The sequence below is a fragment of the Clinocottus analis genome, unplaced genomic scaffold (assembly GCF_023055335.1).
Source record: "Clinocottus analis isolate CAN_PGR_092001 unplaced genomic scaffold, fCliAna1.0.p SCAF_13, whole genome shotgun sequence".
Classification (NCBI taxonomy): Eukaryota; Metazoa; Chordata; class Actinopteri; order Perciformes; family Cottidae; genus Clinocottus; species Clinocottus analis.
In genome coordinates this window covers 4,521,659-4,547,052 of record NW_027175854.1, presented here as the reverse complement: position 1 = coordinate 4,547,052, position 25,394 = coordinate 4,521,659, and the positions used below count along the sequence as shown (strand labels likewise).

Below are 25,394 nucleotides of genomic sequence, written 5' to 3'. Positions count from 1 at the left end.
AGGCTGGACGTTTGGAGGCGTCCCGCTCCGCCCACCAGCATCACCAGCAGGAGCATCTCTCGGGGAGCCTGTGCTCTGTCGTGTGTTTCTGTGCGGTGGACCCACTCACACGAAGAGAGTGAGTCACGACACGAGTCGCTCAACAGTTGCGTTTTTCCACCCCGAAAGCCCCACAAGCGTCACGTGAGCGAGGCGCGACGCGTAAAACGAGAACGAGCTCAGCAGTCCACGACATGGACACCGTGAGAAAGTCAGGGAACGGGGCTCACTCCGCCGGCAGCTGACGTGGAGGTCGTTACCTCCGTGGATTACCGTCCCGCGCGCGCACAGGTTGACCCCCCACCCTCCCTTCTCTCTCTCTCTCTCTCTCTCTCTCTCTCTCTCTCTCTCTCTCTCCTTCTCTCTCTCTCTCTCTCCGCGTGAACCTCGGTGCTTTCCCATCGGCGCTTTCGTCAAAGACACGCAGGACTTCAGAGACAGACCTCTGTTGGTTTTGAGACAAGTCAAGCAGCCACAGCACACCAGAAGACAACAGGCAGAGTAAGTTCCGTGTGTGTGTGTGTGAGTGTGTGTGTGAGTGTGTGTGTGAGTGTGTGGGTGTGGCTGTGTGTGAGTGTGTGTGCGCGCGCGCGCGTGAATCTTGAATGTGATCATTGTTGTGTGAGGTTCCTGCAAAAGTTGAAGTTGAGCAGAGAATCAGCTGGTCTGTGCTGCTACAATGGAGACAAGCAGGAGACTCTGGCCACAATATTCCTGCAGGGTTTCTTTCTTCCTGCAGAGGTTTTGAGAAGAGCCATGTCGATATTTGATATCTAAGGACAATACTGAAATCGATATTTGAGAGTTTGAACCAAAAAAAGGATGTTGGCCAATACTTATTTCTTCAACATTAACGCGTAACATGAACAATATTTAACAAAAATAAACATCCCTTAAATTTGGAATTTAAAGAAACGTCAGATCATTCTCGGGCAAACTACGTAATAGAGACACTGTCATTACTGTGTCTTGTTTCATAACGCTGATATTTATGTTTTTTATGATGACCTAATGTTGATTCATTTATTGGCCTGAGTGCTTTATCCGTCAAAGTTTGAATCCAAACTGGTGTCCAGAGCCGTTCAATCATTTTTAAGCTGATTTTGGAAACTTCTGTTTGCAGAACATCTGGCTGTGTAATCCAACCTTCATCCATGCAAACATGACCAGTTAGTGGAATAAACTCCTGAAGTGAGGAGACCCAGAGTTTGTTTATGAGATGCAGGAAAGTTGACTCCTTCATCCTCAAATCAGCTGCATTTGGCCAACAGAGTGTCCCAAATGAACTGCTAACTGAATGTAAATATACAGTAGTTTATTGATGCAGCTGTTACAATATTTATGAAGATAATTTGAGATAATCCATTTTTAGAGCCAGACTAGTCAATTCCCCTCACAGCAGCGGTCAAGGTAATTTTCCAGTTCGAGCTTCGTAATGCTGGCTGTGCTCTGGTGTTGAGAAGGGAAGCAAGTTTTGTTTGAAATGTTCGAGTCATCCCAAACCAACATGGATTCCGAAATTGATTGTTTGTCATGTTAAGGGCACTGCTGGTTCGAGGAAGTGCTGCTTATTCAATCAATATGTATCCCAACAAGGCCACTTAGTGGTGTATCTATTTCGGCTAAGTGTCCTCTTTTCGTACGTTTCTAAAAGCACGTACATTTGTTCCTGAATTGTACATTTTTGTACCTAGGCAGTGTTGATAGATTAGGTTATTTGTCAAATAGCCGATTTGGCATTTTTGTTCAGGGCTTTAGTAGGAGAACATAATCTGTGTCAGACATGGAGTCAGTTAAGGGGAAAGTACATTATTCGTGTAAGTAGAATTCAGGTCGCATACAAAGAACTGCACGGTCAGCCGCTGTACAAACAAATCAACGAGTTGGCTAATTTCAAATTGAACACGTAGCAGCAACAGAAAAGTTGCAACTGCACCTTTTTCCACGCCACAATGTTACAATGTTCAGCACTAGTATTTGTTTTATCAGGTCTCAGAGCGACTCATAGCTTTTATCTGAACCCAGAAAAATGAAAACATCCCACACTGTGATGTGGTTTGCATGAAATGTGTGTAGCCTTGTGTTTCCCGGAGCATTGATTCATTTAGTGTTTGATGCATGCGAAGCCTAACTGACTTCAACATGACTGAAAACCCTTGCCAAACAAATTTCACAGTTATTAACTTCCAAAGCTGCCTGAAATCACCAGCACTTCATGTTTGTATCATTTGGGAAAGAACGCAGAAAAGCAAAGTGCAGTGTTTCCACAGGAACACACAGAGAAGAGACAGAATACACAGTGCAGTAGTAGCAGAACAAACGATGTGTCATTCACTATTTCATGAAGTGTGGATTTCAAATCATCACTACAGAAAGTAAGTGCACTGTTTGGATATGCTTTGCAGACCCTTTTGGGGAACTGTAAGCCCACTGAAACAACTGCAAGGTTGCATCAGTACATGTGAAATGAGCAGCGAGGCCAAAGACACATTGCACTTTAGACACAACTGGACTGTTAGTTCAGTGGAGATTACATCCCACGGTCAAACACATGTTTTGGTAGACGTTCCGGGCCTACCGCGGTCTCCTTTTGATCAATTACTTTATTGGCAATGGGCAAAAGATAATAGGGCGAGGAAGATCACAAAGAGTTTGTGGTTGATTGTCAAAACCTGACGAGGCATGACACAGACTGAAATCAATAAAACAGTAGTTTCTGGAGCTTGATTTTAGAGCAGGATTCTTAACACGCGATGATCTCCAGTCTACCATTGCTGGTGTAACACAATGCAAACAACAACACCTGCTGTCTCAAGTCCCCACTGGGTCCATCATCAATGAGTCAGGAGTATCATCACGTATTGTTTGGCTGAAGGTGCCACAAACAAAGACATCTGGCTCAGCACACAGTGAAGGCAGCGACCCGTTTCCAACGTTTGGGGGATACGGACTGCTTCAGGGACCACCGGTAGCCAGGGTTTGTTTTTTTTTCCAGGCGAACAAGTGAAGTGTATTTCTTGCTCCTTGTTTTAGCAGAGAGCTCGGGCTCCGATGAGATGGATTCATGATGTGTGTTGTGTCCTATGTGTTTGTCTCTCTCAGCTTTGTACATGTGGAAACCATAAGAAGACCTTTTGCACAACACAATGCTGCTGGCGCCAGCAGGCTTCTGTTTGAGATGTTTATGCTTCAGACCATTCAACTGTTATTCTACTCCTACTCGTAAAGCTGCGACCGATCGTGGGATGCACTGTGTCTCCCTCCTCAGAGTTATTATGGCATCCTCCCTTATTAGTAGCCCTCTCATTAATACTCCTTATAGGCTGTATTTTACACATTCATCTAATTTTATTTTTCGAGATTCATCGTTTGAAGACTGAATGATGAAGAAAAAACAGTAAATGTTGACACAGAATGTGTGAGAGTTGATAGCGCTGACCACAACCAGCAGCGAGGCCCAGATAAGGAACTGGTACGTGCTACATGATAAACATGTTGGGTGTGTAAACACACTGACAGAAAGTTAGAGAGCAGTGTTCCTGTTGTCCTTTCCCTTGTTTATATCAACATTCTCCAACTATTTTGCATCCATAGTGTTGTATCCCATCTGGAGGCCTTGTTAGCCAAAACAATCGCCGTGTAATAATCTTTGCTTTCGATTTTTACTTTAACTTTGCACCAGCTTCTGTGTAGTATCCTACATACTCTGTCAAACATCCAGCAACAGTTTAAATGTGAGTTGTGTGTGATGCTCGTTTTGAGAGAATGTAGTTGTACTTTTATATGTTGTTTGTTTTGAGGTCTCTCTTTCGAAAGAGATCCAAATCTCATGAGATTTCCTCATTAAATGTAGAGTGACTAACACATGTGCATTTCTCTGTTTTTCTGGCGATAATGAATGTTGAACTATTGCACACCATGATGTCATTTCAATAGAAACCGTTACTAGGTCTTAATGTCGGGCACCAGCCACTGTGACGCTATATTGTTTAGAAAATCTCTGGATACTGAATATGCTATAGAGGTCGTAAAATAAGCATAACAAATTGAGAAAAACCCAGTTAAGTTGAGTAGTTACAGGAATGGCTCGAATCCCACTTGCATGAACATTGCAGTCCCTAAATAGCACGCTATTGGAAGTATGTAAGCCTAAAAAGGATCTAAACAGCAATGGTTTCAGCATTTAGGTGGTCTATGTTTTCCTTTAAGCTTGTCTTTGAAGCGTTTTTGTTGTTGTTGTTATTAATCGAGTTTTTGGTTCAGTATGGTCGAGAGTCAAACGTAAGGAAATTGGAAACAATACTATTCTCTCGACTCCGGAGTGTTTCCATTTCCTTACTTTTGACTCTTCTCTGCTGATACTACTCTCAATCGGCTGTGCTGCACCAGCTTTTCACTGTTTGTGGCGTGTCACTGTCGGTCATCCTTGCAGTTACGAGTACAGATTTAATAACTTTAAACTGTAACCCTAACCCCCTGTTCAATGTATGAGGAATAATGCAAAGAAGTTATAAAATCACTCACTCATCAGCATTGATCAGGCTTGTGTTTTCGACAGCAACAAAGTCCCTCCAGATGAAAAAATGTAAATGGTCCGTGTGCTAGTGTCCCTACCTGGTACAGCAGTGCGTTGAGCTAGATGCTGAAATCAGCATGCTAACATGTGAGTAATACAAATTTTGATCTAATGATGGCACAAGATGAAAGATCAAGGAATCATCAAAATCAGTGCCCTTCATCTTGGATGAGACTTCATTGTGTCAAACGGCACAGCAGTCCATCCAATAGTTATTGTAAACATGTCAACCTGTTGTGAGAGTAAACACAGGAATAGAGAAAGTGTTTTCCCCCCCAAAACATAATGAAGTGCATACGTATATAGTTTTAAGACTAGAGCTGCAGAGAGCGGCCCCTGGCAGCCTGTATGGTACATTGACAGCGCTGCAGTCTTGTGATCCTGTGTTCTAAAAAGTAACCGTGAATTGTAGGCTAATTAATGATATGGTTATTGAGAGCGACACCATATTATCTCAGACATCTGAATCAGCCACCGTTCAAAATGGATGTGTTCGAGACAAAATGTAGCCATTTTAGAGTTAGAGTCTGCTGCTATTTCTCAGCTTTACACTCGATCTTCTCCTCATTTAAGCACTTTATACAGAGCAATCTGTTTTTGTTGAAGCTGCCTCAGCCAAACTATGCGCTACAAAGCTGACTACAAACATAAATTCCTAACTTACTTCCCTTTCCTCCCCTTGGAAACATAGGCAATCAATGACTTCTCCCCAATGTTGGGAAGAGCAGGACATCAGCCAAAAGAAAGGAACTCAATTCCCACCCCGAGCAGTGAATGCACAAGCTGAAACACGTAAACATGACTTAAAAGCAACCAATCGTGTGACGACTGAAGAAAACATGTTCCTGCAAGTTATGCCATTACATGAAAAGCCCAAAACTAGACCCTCTAAATCCAAAAATGTAACTTCTTAAGCTCATTATCGGTCGTACAGGTAGAAATCTTCCACAAGACGATAACGGATACAATTCTTATTTTTTGATGATTGTTTTATCGTATTCAGTAACTTCAGTAGCATTCACGAAACCATTGAAAGCTGCACTCTAAACCTTTCTACTGTCGTCTCACCTGTGTTTTCTTCCTGTTTCTTTGTCTTATATCTTTGTCCCCTGCAGGTGAATGTTTGTTTCACGCAGCGCACGGCCTGTATTCTGCTGACCGACATGGACCACCCCATCTCCGGTCCCACAGCACAACCAAATGGCCTCCCGTCTGACCTGGACCCGGCCGCTGTTCTCGACTCCAAGCAGGACACGGATGGGACCTGCCTCACTGTCCACCTGTATCACCTGGGGAAGGATGGAGAAGCGGCTAACGGTTCAGAAAGTGTGCTCACGTTTCCACCAGGAGACTACGTAGCAGAGGAACTGTGCATAGCTGCAGCGAAAGCATGTGGTGAGTCACAAGAGGATTTCAGTTCTGATGTCTTCCTACACACAAAATTGTTGTTTAGTTATTAACTCTGAAGCGCTTCATAAGTGCTTTGACATGCCGCTAAAATAAATACATTAACAATATGAGAACACAGAGAGGGGGAAAAAGAATGACATGAAAAAATATAGTGGTGTGACAATGTACTGTTTGGTTCTGTTTGACATGATCTCGATTGACGAAGTATGATTTGGACGATTCATATCGTCCGTTCTTGGTGCCGTGTTCATAGCCTCCCACCGTTCACTGGTTCGATGATGACTTGTTTTTATTGCCACATATCTGGTTGCTTATGCAACCGTGTTCAGTTCTGCTTTACTTTGTGGTGTGCACCTCGTTGAGGGACAGCTCGAAGTGGGTCAGGCTGAATAAACATCGTTTTCATAAAAAGTCTCAAACGCAACACCTTTTCACCTATTTTTCAGTCGTATGTCTTGGTACACATTATATTCAGGTACACGGTACAACACACAGACTCACAAACATCAAACGGTGCTCACTCCAAGAAAAAGAAAAAAGACAAAAGAAAAGAGGGTAAATAAAGGTTATAAAAATGGATAAATTGCATACATAAATAATTAAATTCAAATAATAATTGACATGAAATACATAACTTAAATAGGATAAAGAATTAATAATTGTCTGCTTGGCTTCTATTTCTGGTGCACTGATGAATCAGGTGATTATTTTCCATTTAAATTCCCTCCAGGTGTTTGAGTGTGTAACTGTGCCTCTCTGCATATTTCCTGCCAGGTATTCTGTGGTATGATCATGTGTTCATATTTACTTCATCTGTTGGGAGTTATGTAGCTTCGTAGATAGAAATACATAACATAGCTTACTTATTGCTTTTTTATCTTCGTTTCCTATCTGTATTTTTAATAAAAACCTTTCTAGAGTTGTACGTTTCACGAGCTTCCTCCACTCGTTGTGTGTTGTTAGAAAAGTTCTCAGTTGTAGTTATCTGAAGAAATCTATTTTTGGGAGATCCAAATCTTTTTTCAGCTGCTCAAATATGATTATAATGAATATGATATGATATTCAAACCTGCACCAATTATAAGTGTGGTATTTATTTTCATGACATATGTCTTGACACTATTGTTAAGTTTCAGATTGAATTATAAATACATGCAGAAGTAAGAACAGCTATTTTGTCAACTGCAATATGGGTAGAAAAGTTCCCTTTTGCAGCATCAGCACATTTGTCTGTGGAGATGACAGACCAGACCATGAATGGACATAGTGTTGTGTTTAGGTTTCATGCATGCTGCCATCTTTGTCAAGAGGGGTAAAGAGCATGGAGACGGGGTAGGTTAGACCTTTGGGTACAGACACACTATTTTTCCATCCAACATAAATAAATACTTATTGGCGATATAGTTTAAGCTTGAAATGCATGCTTGAATCTTTCCGTCAAACGAGCTTCAATACAGGTGAATAGTGGAACCTAACAAGGGGACGCTCGTACTTGAGTCCGAACACTTCTCCGAAGCACACTTCCTACGGCCAGAACAAACATGGGACAATGTTGTTTTAAAACCTTTTTACAACTATGACCTCAAAGGAATCCATGCACTCCCCTCTCCACACAGAGCTTATTCAGATATGTTGAGACGTTTTTGCCCTTAAGTTGTTTAAATAGCAGGAGAAAAGCATTTTTTCTTCACATGAAAGCAAAAAGAAAAGAGAAAAATATGTGAGGCAAACATCCAGTAGCCATCTTGTGGCAGAGCGCTTTGAGGCATTAATTCCTCTGCTAGGTTTAGAGTTATCCGTCATCCAGGCAATCACAAGTAAATCATCGAATGGACTGCTTTCCCAACGTTCAAGAGCATTTGTTGTTTGACTCCATGGCTTCTTCAGGGCTCCAAATTCATCCAACTTCATTTCTCACCAATAATGTCCTGGTGAAGGAATTGAGGCATCTTTTGCTATCAGAGACGACACAATGTTTATTTTGTGGAAACGGAGCTACTGGCTTTTCTCTTTCTCTTTCTAGTAAACACAAATCAGGAAGTTGTCGACTGTTGTGTCTATTTCCCTCTCTATCTGTCGCTGACACACTCTTGCTCCATTCCTCCATGAGCCGATAAGAAACAACCTCTTTCCAATTCTTTTGCTTTTCTTTTTTCTTTCCAACTTCCCTTCTTGTCTTGTTCGTCTGTCTTCACACTTATTCTGTTCTGTCGTCTTGTATCAGGATAGAGTTAGCGATGCAAGAGCAGAATAATCATATAAGTTTGACCTGATATGATTGCGCTTCATTGGAACGTTTCATCTATATAATGATTCTCGGTTACAGTGGGTTTCTGTGCAGTGCATTGCTTACTTATTTTTGACAGGCTGAGGCTCCAGAACAAGAGCGGGTCATCCTGTAGTCACAGGTTTGGTGGTTCAATTCCCAGATCTGCACGTCAGAGTGTCCTTGAGTGAGACACTGAACCCTAAACACTGCTCCCAGAGCTGCTCCTCTATGTTTGGGTGGATGAAATGCAGAGGTCAAATGTCATGAATGTAAAATACGTACATCTTAATTGAAAGAAAGTTTAAGTTTTCTTTATTATTTGATCATGTAACAAATAAGACACGGTGGGACTTGCTTCTAGATCAACTTTTTTTGTGCTTTGACACCACTTCCCCAGTTGTGGTTGTGCATGCTTCCTCTAACACACTTCATACCATTGCATTACTCGGAGGGAGAGCTTCCTGCTGTGTGAGGAAATGTGTTGTCTGCTGATGACCCACTTGTCTGGCTGGTGAAACACCTCACTGTTATAACAGATGTGTTCACAGGAGGTCCGGACTTTAAATAAGGTTGGAATGACATGACAAGGACACTCAGCCTGTTGATAGTACATCAGTTTTAGGATTGTGCTCAACAACCTGTGTTTGATACAAAAACACATTACAAAATCCTGCACGCACTCGTCTGCAGAAAAAGGTTTTTTTTGTGCAAACTTAATGAACAAAAGCAAGAATATTGCTCAAGCTAAATTGGATTACCTCCATCATAAAGCCATGACATCACTCTGCCAACTTTGTCGTTCCATCCATTCTGGATTTCCATGTGAAGTCTCTCAAAAGTTAATTTTTTCTCACTTCATTATCCCAAAAATGTCTTCCAAATACCCGTCATGATGAGTATACATGTGGGAGTGAATTGAATACATTTCCCCCAAAGTATGCTATTGTCATCAGAAGATGTTGTAAAAGGCATCAATTTCAGACAAAACCCCTGGCAACAGTCAAACTCATAAATATATTCATGGGAACTTGAGCTTTAATGTGGACACTCATACTTTTTTGGACACGCTTCGAGCAGCAGGGAACCAAATGATTCATAGTTTGCCGTCATGTGTCGACAATGACACATATGACGGCAAACTATGAATATGTTTGCAGTCTACATTGCCACCACAACACGAGTGGTGTGTGTTTGTGTGAATATACAGTAAGCATATGCAAGACTGTGTGTCTTTCTAATGACTGGCCAGTTGTTGTTCTCAAGTGGCAACAAATGAGTTAAAAACTTGTTCTTCAATTCTAACGTAGGTATCAAAAAGGAATATCTAAATGGGCTTCTTTCATTTGAACTACGTGCATGAGGTTTCCCCAGTGTGCCAGTTCCAGAACAAAATGATGTATTATAGGATACAGATGATTGTTTTTTTCTGACTTTTCAGGGATCGCTCCAGTGTACTGCAGCTTGTTTGGCCTGATGAGGGAAAGTGATCGGATCTGGTTTCCTCCTAATCACATCTTTAAATTGCAGCCGACGGTCACTGAGAGTCTGCACTTCAGAATCAGGTAGATGTTTTCACTGTGTATGTTTCGCCTCAGACTTTTCATGTGCTGTTTATGTTCAGAGTCACTTCCTTACCTCTTTTTCTATCCAGATACTATTTCAATGGCTGGTATAACGGCAGCAGTACGTTGAATGCCCATCGCTACGGCGTGTCCAAGGGGACGGAGAGCCCTGTGATGGATGACCATGTCATGGCCTACCTGTTTTTTCAGGTTAGTCTTTAAAACATGCACTTCATATCATAGTTAAGGCAGCGTTTTAGGATATTCCTGAACCCAAACCAAAGGACAGTGTCTTTGAGATGCCCTCTTTTACACATCAATCCCACTCTCTCTTCTTCCCTGCTTTGCTCTTTGACAACATAGCCAGAAACCGAACTGTTGGGTGTTGGAGATACAATCTGTTTGCAACCCTCCCTCCCTCTCTGACTGCCTGCCAGGCTGTCTGTGTCATTTCAGCCATTGTTTTAAGCTCAGAAAACAGGAAGTGTGGTAGTAAGAGTTTGAGTACAAATGGGGAACAAGGGTTCTCTTCACCGTGTGCGTGCGTGCGTGCGTGTGTGTGTGTGTGTGTGCGTTTTTAATAGTTTCTGCTTTTTATTTTTTCATCTTTCCCACATGCTTGTGTGAAGTTGACACATGCAGCTCTGTTCAGCTTTGTTTTTATCTCCACCGTCACATTGACAACATGAGGTGTGTGGCAACAGATTAACCTGCAGAATGTTTCTATAGACGCCTGTTGTTCTAAAACTTGACTTGTGCAGTCCAATAACTGAACCAGTCCTGAGTTGGCTGATGCAATATTGGACTTTCACAGATTTTTTTTTTTTTGCATCTTATGTTTTTCCCCCTCCTCCAGAGGCGTAGTGACTTTCTGAATGGCCGGGTTCATATTCCAGTGAGCCACGAGGCCCAGGAGGAGTGTCTGGGCATGGCGGTGCTGGACATGATGAGGCTCGCCAAAGAGAGCGGCCAGTCACCTGTGGACATTTACAATTACACCAGGTACTATTGTGAATATTTAAATGATTTCAAATGTGAATATGAAGCCCGGTAGAATCATCCCTCTACTAGATGCCTCGAACATTGTGAGCTCAGAAATGTTCACCGCTTTCATATAATGCAGCCTTTAGGACAAGGAAAATAAAAGATTTAACTGATACAGCCATGATCTGAAAACATCAGATGGTTTGATATTTGCTGCACATAATAATAATGTTATGCTGGTGTGCATGTCGTGTGGCTCATAAATAACGATCAAAGCAGTGTGGCGCGCTCCTCAGAACACAGTGAGCATCTCGATAGTTTCATTATGCGTGCTCATGCAGCTGAATGCATTATCTCTTTGCAGGATGTTTCAGTTCAAAGGTGTGTTTCCCTTAAAATATCCCTTTCATCTCTAATTCGTCTTCAGTATCATTTCATTTGGTTTTACCCAACCCTTTTCGGGGTTATTGACAAGTCCTCCTGAGGTGCACGCAGCGTGCACACTGGCTGAACTGCCACAAAGTCTTAGTGTTTGTTCTTCCGACCTTGTTTCCTCTTTCAGTTGCCCCGCCCTTCTCTTTGTGCCCTTCCTGTTATTTGTTCATCACATCCTCCTGACTTTGATACGACCCTCCCCTGCTTTTAGCTACAAATCCTTCCTGCCAAAAAGCATGCAAAGCCGCATCCAGGAATATAACATCTTGACTCGGAAGAGGATCCGCTATCGCTTCAAGAAGTTCATCCAGCAGTTCAGTGACTGCAAGGCCACGGTGTCGAACCTCAAGCTCAAGTACCTGATGAGCCTGGAGCTGCTGCAGCCCTCCCTCTACGCTGAGCGCTTCCAGGTCGCCGACCTCTCTGCGCGCGAGGTCACCATCGTTGTCACGGGCGACACGGGCGTCCAGTGGTCCAAAAGGAAAGAGGAGGAGGAGGAGGAGGAGGAGGAAGAGGTGAGAGCCAAGAGATGGATTTATGTTGCATCAGTACTGCAGTCTGCCACAATGTGAAGCTGCCATGGCTGTTGTTTAACCATTAGATGGAGCTCTAGGAGTTGCTAAATGGCCAATATCGACGAGAGTGCATGTGTGTGCGCACGTTTTCTTTTTTTCGTTTCGTGACATGTAACCCACTGTTTTTTGCTCTTTTCGTGCCTCTCCAGGAGCTACAGACGTACTGTGACTTCCCAGAGGTGATCGACATCAGCATCAAACAGGCCGAGAAGGACGGCTCGGTGGAGAGTCGCGTCGTTACGCTCACCAGACAGGACAACCAGATCCTGGTAGAGTGCACGCTGAACTCACACCTCGCGCTCGGCGTTGTCGTCATCACTTTTAAACGGATCATTTGTTTACTCTGCTTCATTCCAATATATTTTTTACTACAGTCTGTAAGACAAATTGCCGTTGGGCAACATTAAAGTGTAGTGTAATGTGTTACACTACGGCGCATAAAACTTAAAGAATAATTCAAATTCCAGTATAAAAACAGGTGCTGCTCAGTATTAAATTAAATAGGTTGACCCCACTGATCCGTCTATTTGATTCAGTATCCGTAGTGCTGCATCCTTACATAAAACATGGAGTGAAGGTTTAGTTTTCACATTGATTTAAAGTTAAAAAAAAAGGAACTGAATGATTTATTTGTGTCCTCTTCTGCACCCCCTTCTTCCCGCAAAGGAACTGGAGTTTAATTCGCTCCCGGAGGCTCTCTCCTTCGTATCCTTAGTTGACGGGTATTACAGACTCGTCGCAGACGCCCATCATTATCTGTGTAAAGAAGTCGCTCCACCGAGACTTCTGGAGTGCATTGAGAGCTACTGCCACGGCCCCGTGTCGTGAGTATCACACACATACACAGATATAGCACGTCACGTGTGCAGCCGCAACCACAGAGCCATTCACACACACACGTTCTGTCTCTTTGATCACAGGATGGAGTTTACGATTGCGAAGCTGCGTCGCTCTGGTAATCACCAAGGTCTGTACAGCCTCCGCTGCAGCCCCAGGGACTTTGACAAATTCTTCATGTCCTTTGTGGTGGGGGTAAGCTGTCGACGTTGAGTTACAACGTGGACTTCTGTATTTCTCACATGACTCAAATAAACAGGCTCCTTCAAAACTGATAGACATCACGAACTCGCTTCCTTAGCCCATGAAGGCATGTACCACAGCGGGCCGCCAAAAGGTCTCTTCCATTGGCTGGTGCGATGCGTCAACACACGCAGGGCCGTTAGACTTCAATATCAATACAAGGAATTGCTTGGAAGTGAGGGGAGACTAAATCTACAGTCCCCGTTCTCTGTGTGGATACATTACAAGGTTTCTCTGGAGGATAATGCGATGCTTCAGGGGGTTGAGGAGGGGCTTTCAACATTGGTCTTTTTATGATCAAATTCCCTCTTTGAGTTGCTGTCCACTTCTGCCCAGCAAGCAACTGTAAGTCTTTATTCTCACTTCAAGCGATTAACACCGCTGAAACCTCATATTTACTTCTGATACACGTTGTAATGTATATTTGCACAGAAAGAGGACTGTGGATGTTGTCCCCCATCCCTACGAATGGCCAGTGTGAACAAGAGGACTGGGAGCACTCAGTCACAGTGTACTTTGTAGTCTTTTTAATAAGACTGTTGGCATGTTCAGAACATTTTAAGCGGCAATGTTAATGAGTGCTGTTTTGTTATTTCAGTCTGAAAGTATGGTGGACTATAAGCACTGTCAGATCGTGAAGACGGAGTCAGGAGAGTACGTTCTGAGCGGTGCCAAGAGGAGCTTCGGCTCACTCCGGGAACTTCTGCACTGCTACCAGAAGGAGGCGCTGCGCTCCGATGGACACACGTTCCAGCTGACCAGGTGCTGCTCGCCCAGCCTCAGAGGTAAGCGTGCGCTCACAGACACTAAGACAATACTGCATGTATACATGTAACACATACGCAGTCAGATGCAGAGACATTTAATGCACTGAAAGTATTCTCCAGCTCAGCTGAGACCTTTTATTATTATATTGTTATCGTGGACCTGAGCTTTTGATATTTGGTTCTTTGTCCATAAGGATGCAAAAATAGGCAATAGCACCATTTTCATCACATATGTATAAACTCCTATTTTAAGCTGGATCAATTGTAAAACGTTGAGTGAGTTTTGTTAAGTTCTGTTAGTCAATTAATTACCAAATTACTTATTGAAGCTAATTTGGAACAATGCGTGCAGTTTCCTAATCCCTGCCCCTCTTTGCTTTTCTTCAGACAAATCCAACCTTGTGGTGTGTAGAAATAATCAAGATGCCGACGTCCCACTGTCTCCTGCGCTCCACAAGCACAACATCAGCCAGATGGTCTTCCACAAGATCCGAAAAGAGGACCTCGTCATTGTAAGATAACCGTCCTCACTTCATCTTTCTTCTCATCTGAATATAAGCATGCCATTTATACAGTCTTATTGGGTCATTAATGTTCAAGATTAGATGCATTTAGAAGATTAAAAGGCCATTGTTTACAGGTTCCTGAGCAAATAAGTAATATATTTATAAAAAGATCTGAACCATAGTGAGCAGCCAGTGTCTGTCTACTGAATGAAAACTCAAAATGTACTGATGCAGACCTTCATTCAATATGAGAGAGCGTGCTGCAAGTATCGATCAGAAAGGACGAGAAGGACTCATTTTGGGTCCACGAGGTCGCTACAATGAACAAAGACACTTCCTCAATTGATTCACCTGTTGTAGCTCAGCGTCAATAGCAGTCCCTGTGGACATGCGAGAGGACAGGATTGTGTCTGTCAGCCATGCGCTCAGCTTGCTGACTGCTCCATTTCTGTCTCCCCATCTTTTAGTTGAGCACTTGAAGTTTGTGTACAGCAGCTGTGTCACAGAAAACAGCCTGGCGCTTTTCCACTAATCTGAGATCTGGAGAATATTGGTCAAAGAAGTGTGTCTTTGACTGAGAGTAAGCAGTAAAATTCAACAACTCTGTGCTTCAGAATGAGAGTCTGGGCCGAGGAACGTTCACCAAGATCTTCTGCGGTGTGAGGAAGGAGCTGGGGGACTACGGAGAGATACACCAGATAGACGTCGTGATCAAGATCCTGGACAAGGCTCACCGCAACTACTCAGAGGTGGGCCTGTTGAGGGAGTGAGTGAGGGAGTGAGGGAGTGAGGGAGTGAGGGAGTGAGTGAGTGGATCTGAATAAACAAACTCTCGCTCATGAGTTGAAAGGAGACAAGGTAATCGGATCGCTTCTCTCATTTTTCCCTCACAGTCCTTCTTTGAGGCAGCCAGTATGATGAGTCAGCTCTCCCACAAGCACTTGCTCCTTAACTTTGGCGTGTGCGTTTGTGGCAATGAGAGTAAGTCTACAACACACACACACACACACACACGCACGCACACACTACTGAACCAAATATGGTCACAAAGGGAGACATTATTGTGGTTTTCTTCACTTGTGGCATATAAAAAGGACACTTGGAGCGATGTTGAGAACAAGGCAAAACTGTGTTTTGTGTGTTATAACTGTGAATAACAGGTTGTTGTTCTCCTGAATGCAAAAGAGTGACTTTTCATGCTTAAAAGTGTTTTGTTTACAACGGTTGAGGTTAAAGGATGTCCCTTTCGACAACTGGGACAATCAAATAGAGAGGAAACCAGGTTTACGACCTCAGCTGAGCCCTGACCCGTCCACTGTGACGGGATTAAGCCCTCGAGAGGCACTAATGGGCTGCTGCAGTCTTGATCTTTACTCCACCTGAAACTGCTCACACACACGGACGCGTTTATCGTTCCCATTTCTGAGTGCAGAAGAAGAGCAGGCTGGGAAGAAAAACAAAAGATTATGATGAGTTACTTTGAAATGGGGATAACAGCAACGCTGACACAACCCCATGTATTCTCACATCTCGGCTTCATAAATCACAGCGATAGCCTAGAGAAACAAATGTGCTCGTATGCAGGCCTATGAAGAAATACATGAAATACACTGTATCAACATCAAAAAGAAAAGGCGTTTAGCTATTAGCTATTACTATTTCCTGGGCTATTTAAGGGCTATTCCTGGGCTATTTCCTGGGCTATTTCATGGGCTATTTAAGCTTTTTAGTGGAATGCAGACATGATAATAATAATAATTGGGTCGCAGTTGCATAGTCCATGGGGACTTGGCTTGGAAAATGGAGGGTCGCCAGTTTAGGTCCCCTCACAGACCATGTAGGACGTGTCTAGACGGGGACTGGATTTCATGACCATAGATAGATTTCGCATGTGAGATAATGAAAACTCTTTCAGACGGCGACGTGTGAATGAAGACATTCATGGAGGCAGAAAGTAACTCTGTATCTTCTGTCAAGGTGTCTTTGAAGAAACAAAGGCATTAAACCATGAACTGCTTTTATAGAAATAGTTTTGTAGACAAGATTTTCTACGTGGATAGTGGTGATTAATACAAGGATGTCTCTCACACCTCCCTGTCAGACATGATGGTGCAGGAGTATGGTAAATTTGGTTCACTGGACACTTACCTGAAAAAGAATAAAAGCTCAGTAAACATCACCTGGAAGCTGGAAGTGGCCAAGCAGCTCTCCTGGGCCATGCACTACCTGGTAAGACCTCCAACACAATGCAGTACACACTAGAAGTCGGTATGGGGCAGCACGTTGACGCGTTCTGAATCTCAAGCCAACGGAAATATCTTCAACCGGCGTGCAAATAATAAAGGCGACGTCGGAATGTGGTTTAACTTGTCTCCGTCACGTCTGCACGCAGGAGGACAAGAACCTTGTTCATGGAAACGTTTGTGCCAAGAACGTCCTTTTGATCCGAGAGGAGGATCGGATGACGGGCTGCCTGCCCTTCATCAAACTCAGTGACCCGGGTATCAGCATCACCGTGCTGCCCAAGGAAGGTGAGAGACTCGGAGTCATGCGACGGCCCTGATGTGAGACAACATGAAGCTCACACCTGTGGAGAGACACAAGTCATGTGAACGGAGTTTTGCTTTGGTGTGACTTTTCTTTTTCTCCCTTCTCGCTGTCCACCTCAATCTTTCATTCCATTCACATGTTGTCTTCTCTGTGTGCTTCCATGTCTCCTCTCATGTGCGTTCATCAGTTCTGGTGGAGCGTATCCCATGGGTGCCTCCCGAGTGCATTGAAAACCCCCAAAACCTGAGTTTAGCCACGGACAAGTGGGGCTTCGGGACCACCCTTTGGGAGATCTGCAGTGGCGGAGACAAACCGCTCAGCACCCTGGACTGCTCAAAGGTCACAGAAACAAAGCATGCACTCAGTACTGACTCATTGAAAACGATCTGTCATTAATAAAGAGTTTGACATTTTGGGAAATGTTGAATTCATTTCAGAACGTCACTTGTCCCCAACAAGAAGTAGCTCCAGTGACATTTTTACATTACGGTGTTCAGGCGAGCTGTTTCCAGTCATTATGCTAAGCTAAGCTAACCAGCTGTTGGCTGAAGCTTCATATGTACCGTACAGACATGAGAGTGGTATCACTCGTCTCATCTAACTCCTTGAAGGAAATGGAATAACCGTTTCCTAAAATGTCAAATGAATGCTTTGACTCATACAATTTTGTCATGTTTCAAACACATGTTCTATCGATTATTTTAAGAATGTCAACCCATTTTGTGTATTTATCGTTTGCAGCTTCTGACTTTGGCTCTTTCGCTCTGCAGAAGTACTTGTTCTATGAGGACAGGCACCAGCTGCCGGCTCCCAAATGGACCGAGCTGGCCAATCTGATAAACAGCTGCATGGACTATGAGCCCTCACACCGGCCCTCCTTCAAAGCAATTATCAGAGACCTCAACAGCCTCTTCACACCAGGTAGGAAGAGAACAAGGAGACCAGACGGATCCATTGATCACGTGGACACACAATGCCCGACACGCGCGCACTCGTCAACGAGGGTTTTTATCCAGATCCTTTTTTACGGAAGGGCTTCAACAGCGTGTTGTGTTGCAGACTATGAGCTTCTGGTGGAGAGCGACATGGTGCCCAACAGGACGAGAGGCTTCGGCTTCCCGTGGGCCTCCGAGAGCCAGGAGCCCGCCCAGTTTGAGGAGCGGCACCTCATCTTTCTCAAGCAGCTCGGCAAAGTGAGACATGCAGACACACCCAAACTACACGTTCATTCAGAATCTTATTTCGGTTTTACCTCCTTCATAGTATTTAGGTATTTGTCTTTCAGCGTGCTGGTTTTTAAGCTTATTTGATTGAGCGTTCAAAAAATGATTCCGGGAAGAGATATAAATCTGTTAAAACGTTTGCTCACGCTCTCTTTAGGTGTTTTTTCTTTTAGTCGGTGTCTTAATGTGGGTGTTGGAAATGGACAGCAGCAAACATCAAACGCACATTACTAATCAGCAGTTTCAGCTCACATCTTAAATATTCTCATACTAGTTTCCGGACAGCGAGACGTTGCTCTGAGCACTATTTGATATGAGTGAATATGCGGTTAGATGTCTCACCGAACCGTTTGCCACATTAGAAAACTAACTTAATATGTGCTCAAAACCAGGATAGCGGTTTCTGTGTGTCTTAAATCTGCTGTCCTCTGACCCCACACGACAGGGAAACTTTGGTAGTGTGGAGATGTGTCGGTACGACCCCCTGCAGGACAGCACGGGGGAGGTGGTGGCCGTGAAGAAACTACAGCACAGCACCGCCGAGCACCTCAGGGACTTTGAGCGGGAAATCGAGATCCTCAAATCCCTCCAGCATGAAAACATCGTCAAATACAAAGGAGTTTGCTACAGCGCAGGTACAAGCATATTTCAAACAAAACATATATGAAGATTGCTTTTCTTTTTTTGGTGTGTGTGCATGTGATGTGTGTGTGTGTGTGTGTGTGTGTGTGTGTGTGTGTGTGTGTGTGTGTGTGTGTGTGTTTGTGCATGTGGTTAATTGTCCTGTTGCTCATTTTAAAATCAATATAACTTTGTTTATTATTAATAAAGGCCTCTTTATAACAAATCTTAGTAATATAAACTGGTGTTTCAACATGATTAAAGGAATATGAAGACATTTGCTGTATGAAAAAAAAAAAGAAAAAAATCTTCTCAGAGATTTGGTTTCCAAGATTGCAATAAAATGTGTTTTCTTATATTGGCATAAAGCATCTATTTTCGAAGTTGGAAAATATTTAGATGAAGCAATTGATCTGCCTGATTAATCTGAATTATTATGTTCGCTCAAGGAGAGGATCAGTGTTTTTCTGATAGAGCAAATTTACCTTTGATATTATCACCCAGGCATATTTTGTGAGACATAATAACGTCATTACAGTTCCAACATGCGCTGCCTGGAGCGCCCGCGACCATGAAACTAATACATCTTGGTTTTGTCCGAGGCCTCCTCAGTACTTATTCGTCATATTTTCTCTCTTAAGTATCACACTTAACTTTGTTTCTGCAGGTCGAAGGAACCTCCGGCTGGTCATGGAGTATCTGCCCTTCGGCAGCTTGAGAGATTATCTCATTAAACACAAGGACCGCTTTGATTTCAACAAACTGCTGCACTATGCGTCACAGATTTGCAAGGTAATGTAGTGCGGATGGGAGGTGCTGACTTTGTGTAACCCCACCTGGTCATAGACAGGCTATTGGTGTAGTGTCCAATTTAACGTCCATGCTAAATATAATCGTTATTCTTATACCTGGGTACTATGTCCCGCGGTTGATACCATTGAAATATATGTATTTTTTTAAAGTGGACTGCTGGGATTAATACTGATATTATAGGCAGACAAATTACTGTGAGATGTTGGAAATCACAAGAGAGTCCAACATTTCAAGACTCGGCAGGGCGGCTGCATATGAATAGAAAACTTACCGAATGAGAGACCAGAAAAATATTTGATTGGCCCTTTAAAATAGCGCTATAGAAGCTGACATAGTAGCCGCTGTTGAGTTTTGGTACCATGTGTTTATTATTGTATAAACATGCGTACAGCATGAAGCAATATGATTATTACAAGGTGGTTGACTCCGGCTGAATACGGTGGCTCGAGGTTATGATTAGGAGCAGCATTTATCTCGGCAGGGTGTATATTGTGGCCGTGTTCGCTCATCAGTGCATATTGTTTATGTGTGTTGTAACACTGTAAGCGTCGTCGGAGGGGGGGGGGGGGGTGGAGGCCTGAAATAGGTGTCTACACATTAGCAACATACGTTTCGTAAATATATGTGGAAAACTAAAAAAGAGGGAATCCAAGCAATACCTAAGGACACAAGTAACGTATTGATTAATAATGTCTTCCTTTTTCATTTGATTGTTTGGCCCCTTTGAAGAAGGCACCATTGGTGACATGTCCGTGTCTTTCTTCAGGGCATGGACTACCTGGCCACTAAGCGATACATCCACAGAGACCTGGCCACGAGGAACGTTCTGGTGGAGAGCGAGATGAGGGTGAAGATCGGGGACTTTGGCCTGACCAAGGTGCTGCCGCAGGACAAAGAGTACTACACGGTCAGAGAGCCCGGGGAAAGCCCCATCTTTTGGTGAGGAAGACACACTGCATGCGTCTGTTCAAAGTATTTTCATATTTTGTGGACGGACGTAGATCATTTTTCTTGATGAGCTTCTCTACAATAATTATCGTGACCCTTTGTAACTGTTGAAAGTGAGATCGTGGGATTCACACACGGAGAATCACTTTTTACTGTTTTCTTTTTCACGCATTAATATCCGTCTGCTTGTGTTGTTGGATCGTTGTTGAGCGTTTTAAAGGTGTGCGCGCCGTTACGCGTGTTATGTGCTCTCTGTACAATGTGTCGTGGTATTTTCTAGGTATGCTCCAGAGTCGCTGACAGAGAGCAAGTTCTCTGTGGGATCAGACGTTTGGAGTTTTGGTGTTGTCCTCTACGAACTCTTCACTTTCAGTGACAAGAGCTGCAGCCCACCTGCGGTACTGCACTTTTTATTTGTATTTTTTAGTTTGACTTCTCTCTTCAGTAAACTTTTTCTTATTAGACCCTTAATTGCTTTGTCAATGTAATTAAGCTACGAGTATGGCCAGTGTAATTAGTTTGTAGTGTTGTTAAAGAAATCAGTTGATTGAGCTCTCTGCTCCATCGTAGAGTCATGCACTCCAACACAGGGAACACTTCTCGTAGTTTTTTGGGGGGCGGTTTTGATATTTTACCAAACTTTTTTCAAGGTTTTTATGGACAAGATGGGAAATGAAAAGCACGGCCAGATGATTGTCTACCACTTGACCGACATGCTCAAACAGGGATATCGGCTGCCTGCTCCTGATAATTGTCCAAAGGAGGTCAGTAACTCTTTACAAACCTTTTCTGCTTGTTTTATTAAACATGTCTTATCGGTTCAAGAGACATGTTTTAATATTCATATCTCGCGTGTTCTGTCCCCCGCAGATTCACAGGATCATGACACAGTGCTGGAACAGCGAACCGAGACTCCGCCCTACTTTCAAGACATTGATCCACAGTGTGGAGAGCGTACGAGACAGCAAGGACAGATGAGCCACGTTGACCTTTGAACTTTAGCTGTTGACTCCCGGGATTCAGTCCTCAAAGATCTGAACAGAGCAATGAGTGTCTCTGTGACGTCTGGGTGTCCTGCAGCTCATTAGTCTGACTTGTTTTCTTTTGGTACTCTGACTATTTCACACTTATTCCAATGATTAATGGTGATATCCACTTTCTTGGCAGTTTACCTGTTTATTTTCTTTACATATTTACAAATTGTTTTTTTAATTAGGACACACACTACATCCGACTCAAGACACCACACCAAATATATCCCAGATGCCTTTCAGAACGTGTCATGATATTCATTTCATTCATTTCTTTGTGTTGTTTGTCCATGTTTTACAACTTGAATATGTCGAGTCGCAGGCTGGAGAAATGTGATGTAAGATTTTCTCGGATTTTTGTTAAATATTTAAGCCTCAGAATCGGGACGAAAAATGTCTAAATCACCAACAGGCAACATTTCATCAGGTAACACTCAGTCCTTTGTTTTTGGTGTTTCACCAAAGAGACCGCCGGATTCTTCAGAGCCTCAACCTCATGGCACTGCTCTCGTGCCGAAGACCTTCTGGGGACTTGAAGTGGGCCGAGGTCCTCCTGTTGACACCCAGACAGACTTCTGCTTGATAGATTGGAGTTACATTTCAGCTGTTACAGGGGACGTGTGTCTTCCACGTATTCATTGCATATCAAGGATAGGTTTGTGTTTTCTGACAGCAGAAGCACACCGTCCTTTTTGAGTGACTTTTGTTTGCTATGACTACACAACAGTGACCAGACTTGAAACAGATATACTGTTATTGGTCCAATACATTACAGAGACAGCAATAACCGCTTTCTTTAAAACCTGTGAATCTAATGGGGTCTCATCGTGGACTCAAACAGTACAATTCTTGTTTGTTTTTTTAAATTGGAAATGATGTTGTCTGAGTAATTAGTAATATATTTTATAGATACAGTATGCCGTTTTTTTCAGTGTAATAAGGCTATACTATCTGCCTGTACTGTGGATACCTAATGTGAAAAATTGAGGAGTTTGTCAAATGTATTGTATATTTTTTGTATTTTAAATGTTCCATGCATCGGTCATTTCTTCAGTCCCCAAGTAGAATTATTTGTGGGACAACATCTTTCTTTTTTTTTTTTACAATTTGGAAACTTTAAAAAAAACACCCCTTTCCAATGTTTTTTTTATTTATGCTTTGAAAAGGCAGGCCGTAACCACAGACGGCATGGATGCCCTCTCGCGTCGCTAAAAATGAGTCACTGTAAAGAGCAAAGTCTTCTCGCTAACAAACATACGCTTCCACGCTCTAACCTTTGGGCAATATCAAGTCTGAACATTTTGTTCAATGCCAAGAGGGGAAATCGCAGCTTATGTGATCTACGTAACATTTTTATATCCAAAGACTTTCAGAAAACGATGGGTGGTTATTTCTATTTATTTCAATGTCAGTGTGTTGCAGGTTGAATGACACTGAGTCTGGTTGTCATCTGATGGCAACATGCAGTTACCTTTAATCCATGTATGTGTAGACAGATGTAAATATTAAGTTGATTAAAATTAACATTTAGTATATTCCAGGTGTGTAATATCCGTTTATTAAACCAAACATATTGCAGTACTACGGACATCAAAATGTTACTTTTTAAATCTAAGTGTGGCTTGTTTTTCACAACAAGATGTGTTATGATGTTCAGTCAAACAGCTAATATGCATTTAAAAGGTTTTGTGCATATATTCTACAACAAAAAAGGAGTGTGGGTTTTGTTCAAGGGGTTAAATGTATTTATTTGTTGCATCTGTGTTAAGGGTTAAAACAACGTGCTCTTTTGCAGTCGTGTCCTTGGGCTGTGAACAGAAGATTATCAGGCAGACGTAATGTTGTGAACAGAGGCCAGCAATAAGTTCACAGCAGCTTAAATGACGTTAATGTGCAATATTGGCCTTTGCTGGTATAACCATAGTTTAGTTGAAAAGTCTAATATGAACGATGGATGCAGTGTTTTGCTTCAAATCCATGTGTGGAAGACAACATATGATACGGCTCAACATTTCATACTAACACAATATTTAAAATTTATTTTCAATGACGCTGAATGAGTAATACACCGTACATACAGAAAATGACAGGATTTTTTATTAAAAAAAAATAAAGTGAGGAGAATGAAGAATAATTAAATGATTATTTTAATTCTTACAATACTAGGCTACCTATAGTCAAGTAAAGAGCAGATGTGAACCCTCCTACGTCTCCGCAACTGTCGACACTGTCCATCACACAGTCTTCATGTCACAACCCTGCAATCACCCATCATCATCCCTCCTCCTCCTCCTCCTCCTCCCTGCCTCAGCACAAGCGTCCAATATCATTCTTGGAGCAGCCTTGGCTACAGCACTTTCCTGCCACACCTAAAGAAAAGCTCCTCCTCTGCTTGCTCTGTCTGCGCCCGTCAGCTGCTGCTGCTGCTCGGTTCCCGTCTTGCTCGCCGAACACGGCGGACGTCTGAAGGGCCGAGTCGGTCAGCGACGGCTGCTGCGGGTCTCCTCTGGCCCCGTAAAAAGCCAGGAGGTCTGCCAGGGAGGAAGCGTGCCCAATTTGGAGAGGAGAAAGGTTATCTGCTGTGTACTCTGGGCCAGTTTGCCAGGTGTGCTGCATGCCCTCCATAGTCCCGTCACTGAGGGAACTCCACTGGAAGGGATCTGGAGAAACGGGTCCATTAATGTTAACACAAGTTCAATATAAAACTACCAGTATATACTTTTTTTTTTTCAAATGCACCTTTAGTTATTGTGAAGATATATTCAATGATCAGAACAAGTTTATAAAAGGTGCTTTTTGGCAAACTAACAACAGTGAAATAATAGTTATTAGTCAGTAAAAGGGTTTGTGCAATTACCAATGAACATGAGCTGACCATGGTGCTGAAATACAAAGCGCTGTCAATCAACTGAAATGTGGGGGGACGGCAGGGGACCGTTGCCTAATTACAACTCTGTGGCACTCTACCCTTTTGATGTGGAATAACTCACCATCTACAGTAACATGTGCGCGCAAGAAACTAAAGGAATCAAGAAAACAGGTACAGTTCCTCCTTTTAAGGACACTTTCTTCTTCCCTTTAAATCATCCTCAGCCTTAATGAGAAATACATTTCTTGCACTACACAGAAAATACTGTGGTCTCACGGTAGCTAGAAGTTGCTTTTACAATAAGTCTTCATGTTTTGAAACAAGTCTCTATGCAAATATTTGTGCTGCTAATTGTAGAAATACACTTAAAAAGGAAAGGCAGTAGTAGACTCACCCGTGTCCACCTCTGTGGAGCGCTTCCACCGGGAGCCGCCGCAGGTGAAAATGACTGCTCTGATGAACTCTCTCCCGCACAGTTTCACCCCGTAGTCCCTCGGCATCATCAACCTGCTCATCAGGTCAGCCTTCATACAGTTGCATATGCCACCGACGCACACCACAGCCACGGCAAGAGTCAATCTGCAGAGCATTTTCACTTAAAAAGCTAACAGAACTAGTTGGCTGGTTTGCGCTGCACGGAGGGTCTAGATGAGCTCCACCTGAGATCTGAACAGTGTTTGAAATCCTGTTAGTTTCCTTGTTATTGGTTTTCCCCGTTAAGAGTTCTGTTGCAGCCAAATGCCGACGTTGTAAAAGATGCTATTTGTCTTGTGTGGCAGATCAGGCTTTGGTTTCCTCTTTTTGTTCCGGCTATAAACCTAGTCACTGGTCTACTCATCAACCTATGCGTTCAGCACCAACCCCTCTCTCTCGCTCTCCCTCCCTCCCACACGTCATTTAGATTGATGACAATGACGTACGTGCAAGTTATTTCTTTAGTGTAATAATATTAGGGGAATATTGTATTGTGAAGTGTAAGTGTGCACATTACTCATGCACTAGTTTCAATGATGAACAATATGAAGGCACGTAGGACATTTAGTGCACGTCACTGGGGAAGAAATTAAGTGCTTTAGTGCTGTGTTAAAAAAAAAAGGTGGGGAGGTGATTTCTAAAGTTTATCGGCATGTCACAAA

General features: G+C 43.0%; 2 protein-coding genes across 2 annotated transcripts; one reads left to right on the top strand and one right to left on the bottom strand.

Annotated features, from left to right (window-relative positions):
- Positions 1-395: 395 nt before the first annotated feature.
- jak2a (Janus kinase 2a) lies at positions 396-22,924 on the top strand. The gene is made up of 24 exons (XM_068573870.1): positions 396-540; positions 5,731-6,010; positions 9,733-9,856; positions 9,946-10,066; positions 10,713-10,858; positions 11,487-11,790; positions 12,000-12,119; positions 12,517-12,674; positions 12,771-12,882; positions 13,529-13,715; positions 14,085-14,209; positions 14,818-14,952; positions 15,097-15,184; positions 16,305-16,432; positions 16,596-16,734; positions 16,941-17,092; positions 17,524-17,674; positions 17,813-17,946; positions 18,422-18,611; positions 19,265-19,389; positions 20,177-20,349; positions 20,639-20,756; positions 21,009-21,122; positions 21,229-22,924. Exons 2-24 carry the CDS (start codon positions 5,779-5,781, stop codon positions 21,334-21,336), a joined length of 3,384 nt encoding a protein of 1,127 aa, XP_068429971.1. The 5' UTR covers positions 396-540; positions 5,731-5,778; the 3' UTR covers positions 21,337-22,924.
- A 772-nt stretch (positions 22,925-23,696) lies between these two features.
- On the bottom strand, positions 23,697-25,338 carry rln1 (relaxin 1). The gene is made up of 2 exons (XM_068574849.1): positions 24,653-25,338; positions 23,697-24,049 (listed from the first exon to the last, which is right to left on the bottom strand). The coding sequence occupies exons 1-2, from the start codon at positions 24,846-24,848 to the stop codon at positions 23,697-23,699; spliced, it is 549 nt and encodes a 182-aa protein (XP_068430950.1). The 5' UTR covers positions 24,849-25,338.
- Positions 25,339-25,394: the final 56 nt, after the last annotated feature.

Excerpts from the sequence above, each read along its gene's own strand:
- jak2a (XM_068573870.1), top strand. The coding sequence starts at position 5,779 with ATGGACCACCCCATCTCCGGTCCCACAGCACAACCAAATGGCCTCCCG. Across the intron at positions 10,067-10,712 it reads TGGCCTACCTGTTTTTTCAG|AGGCGTAGTGACTTTCTGAA; the intron begins GTTAGTCTTTAA and ends CCCCTCCTCCAG. Across the intron at positions 17,093-17,523 it reads GCACCCTGGACTGCTCAAAG|AAGTACTTGTTCTATGAGGA; the intron begins GTCACAGAAACA and ends TTCGCTCTGCAG.
- rln1 (XM_068574849.1), bottom strand. The coding sequence starts at position 24,848 with ATGCTCTGCAGATTGACTCTTGCCGTGGCTGTGGTGTGCGTCGGTGGC. Across the intron at positions 24,050-24,652 it reads CTCCACAGAGGTGGACACGG|ATCCCTTCCAGTGGAGTTCC; the intron begins GTGAGTCTACTA and ends CCGTTTCTCCAG.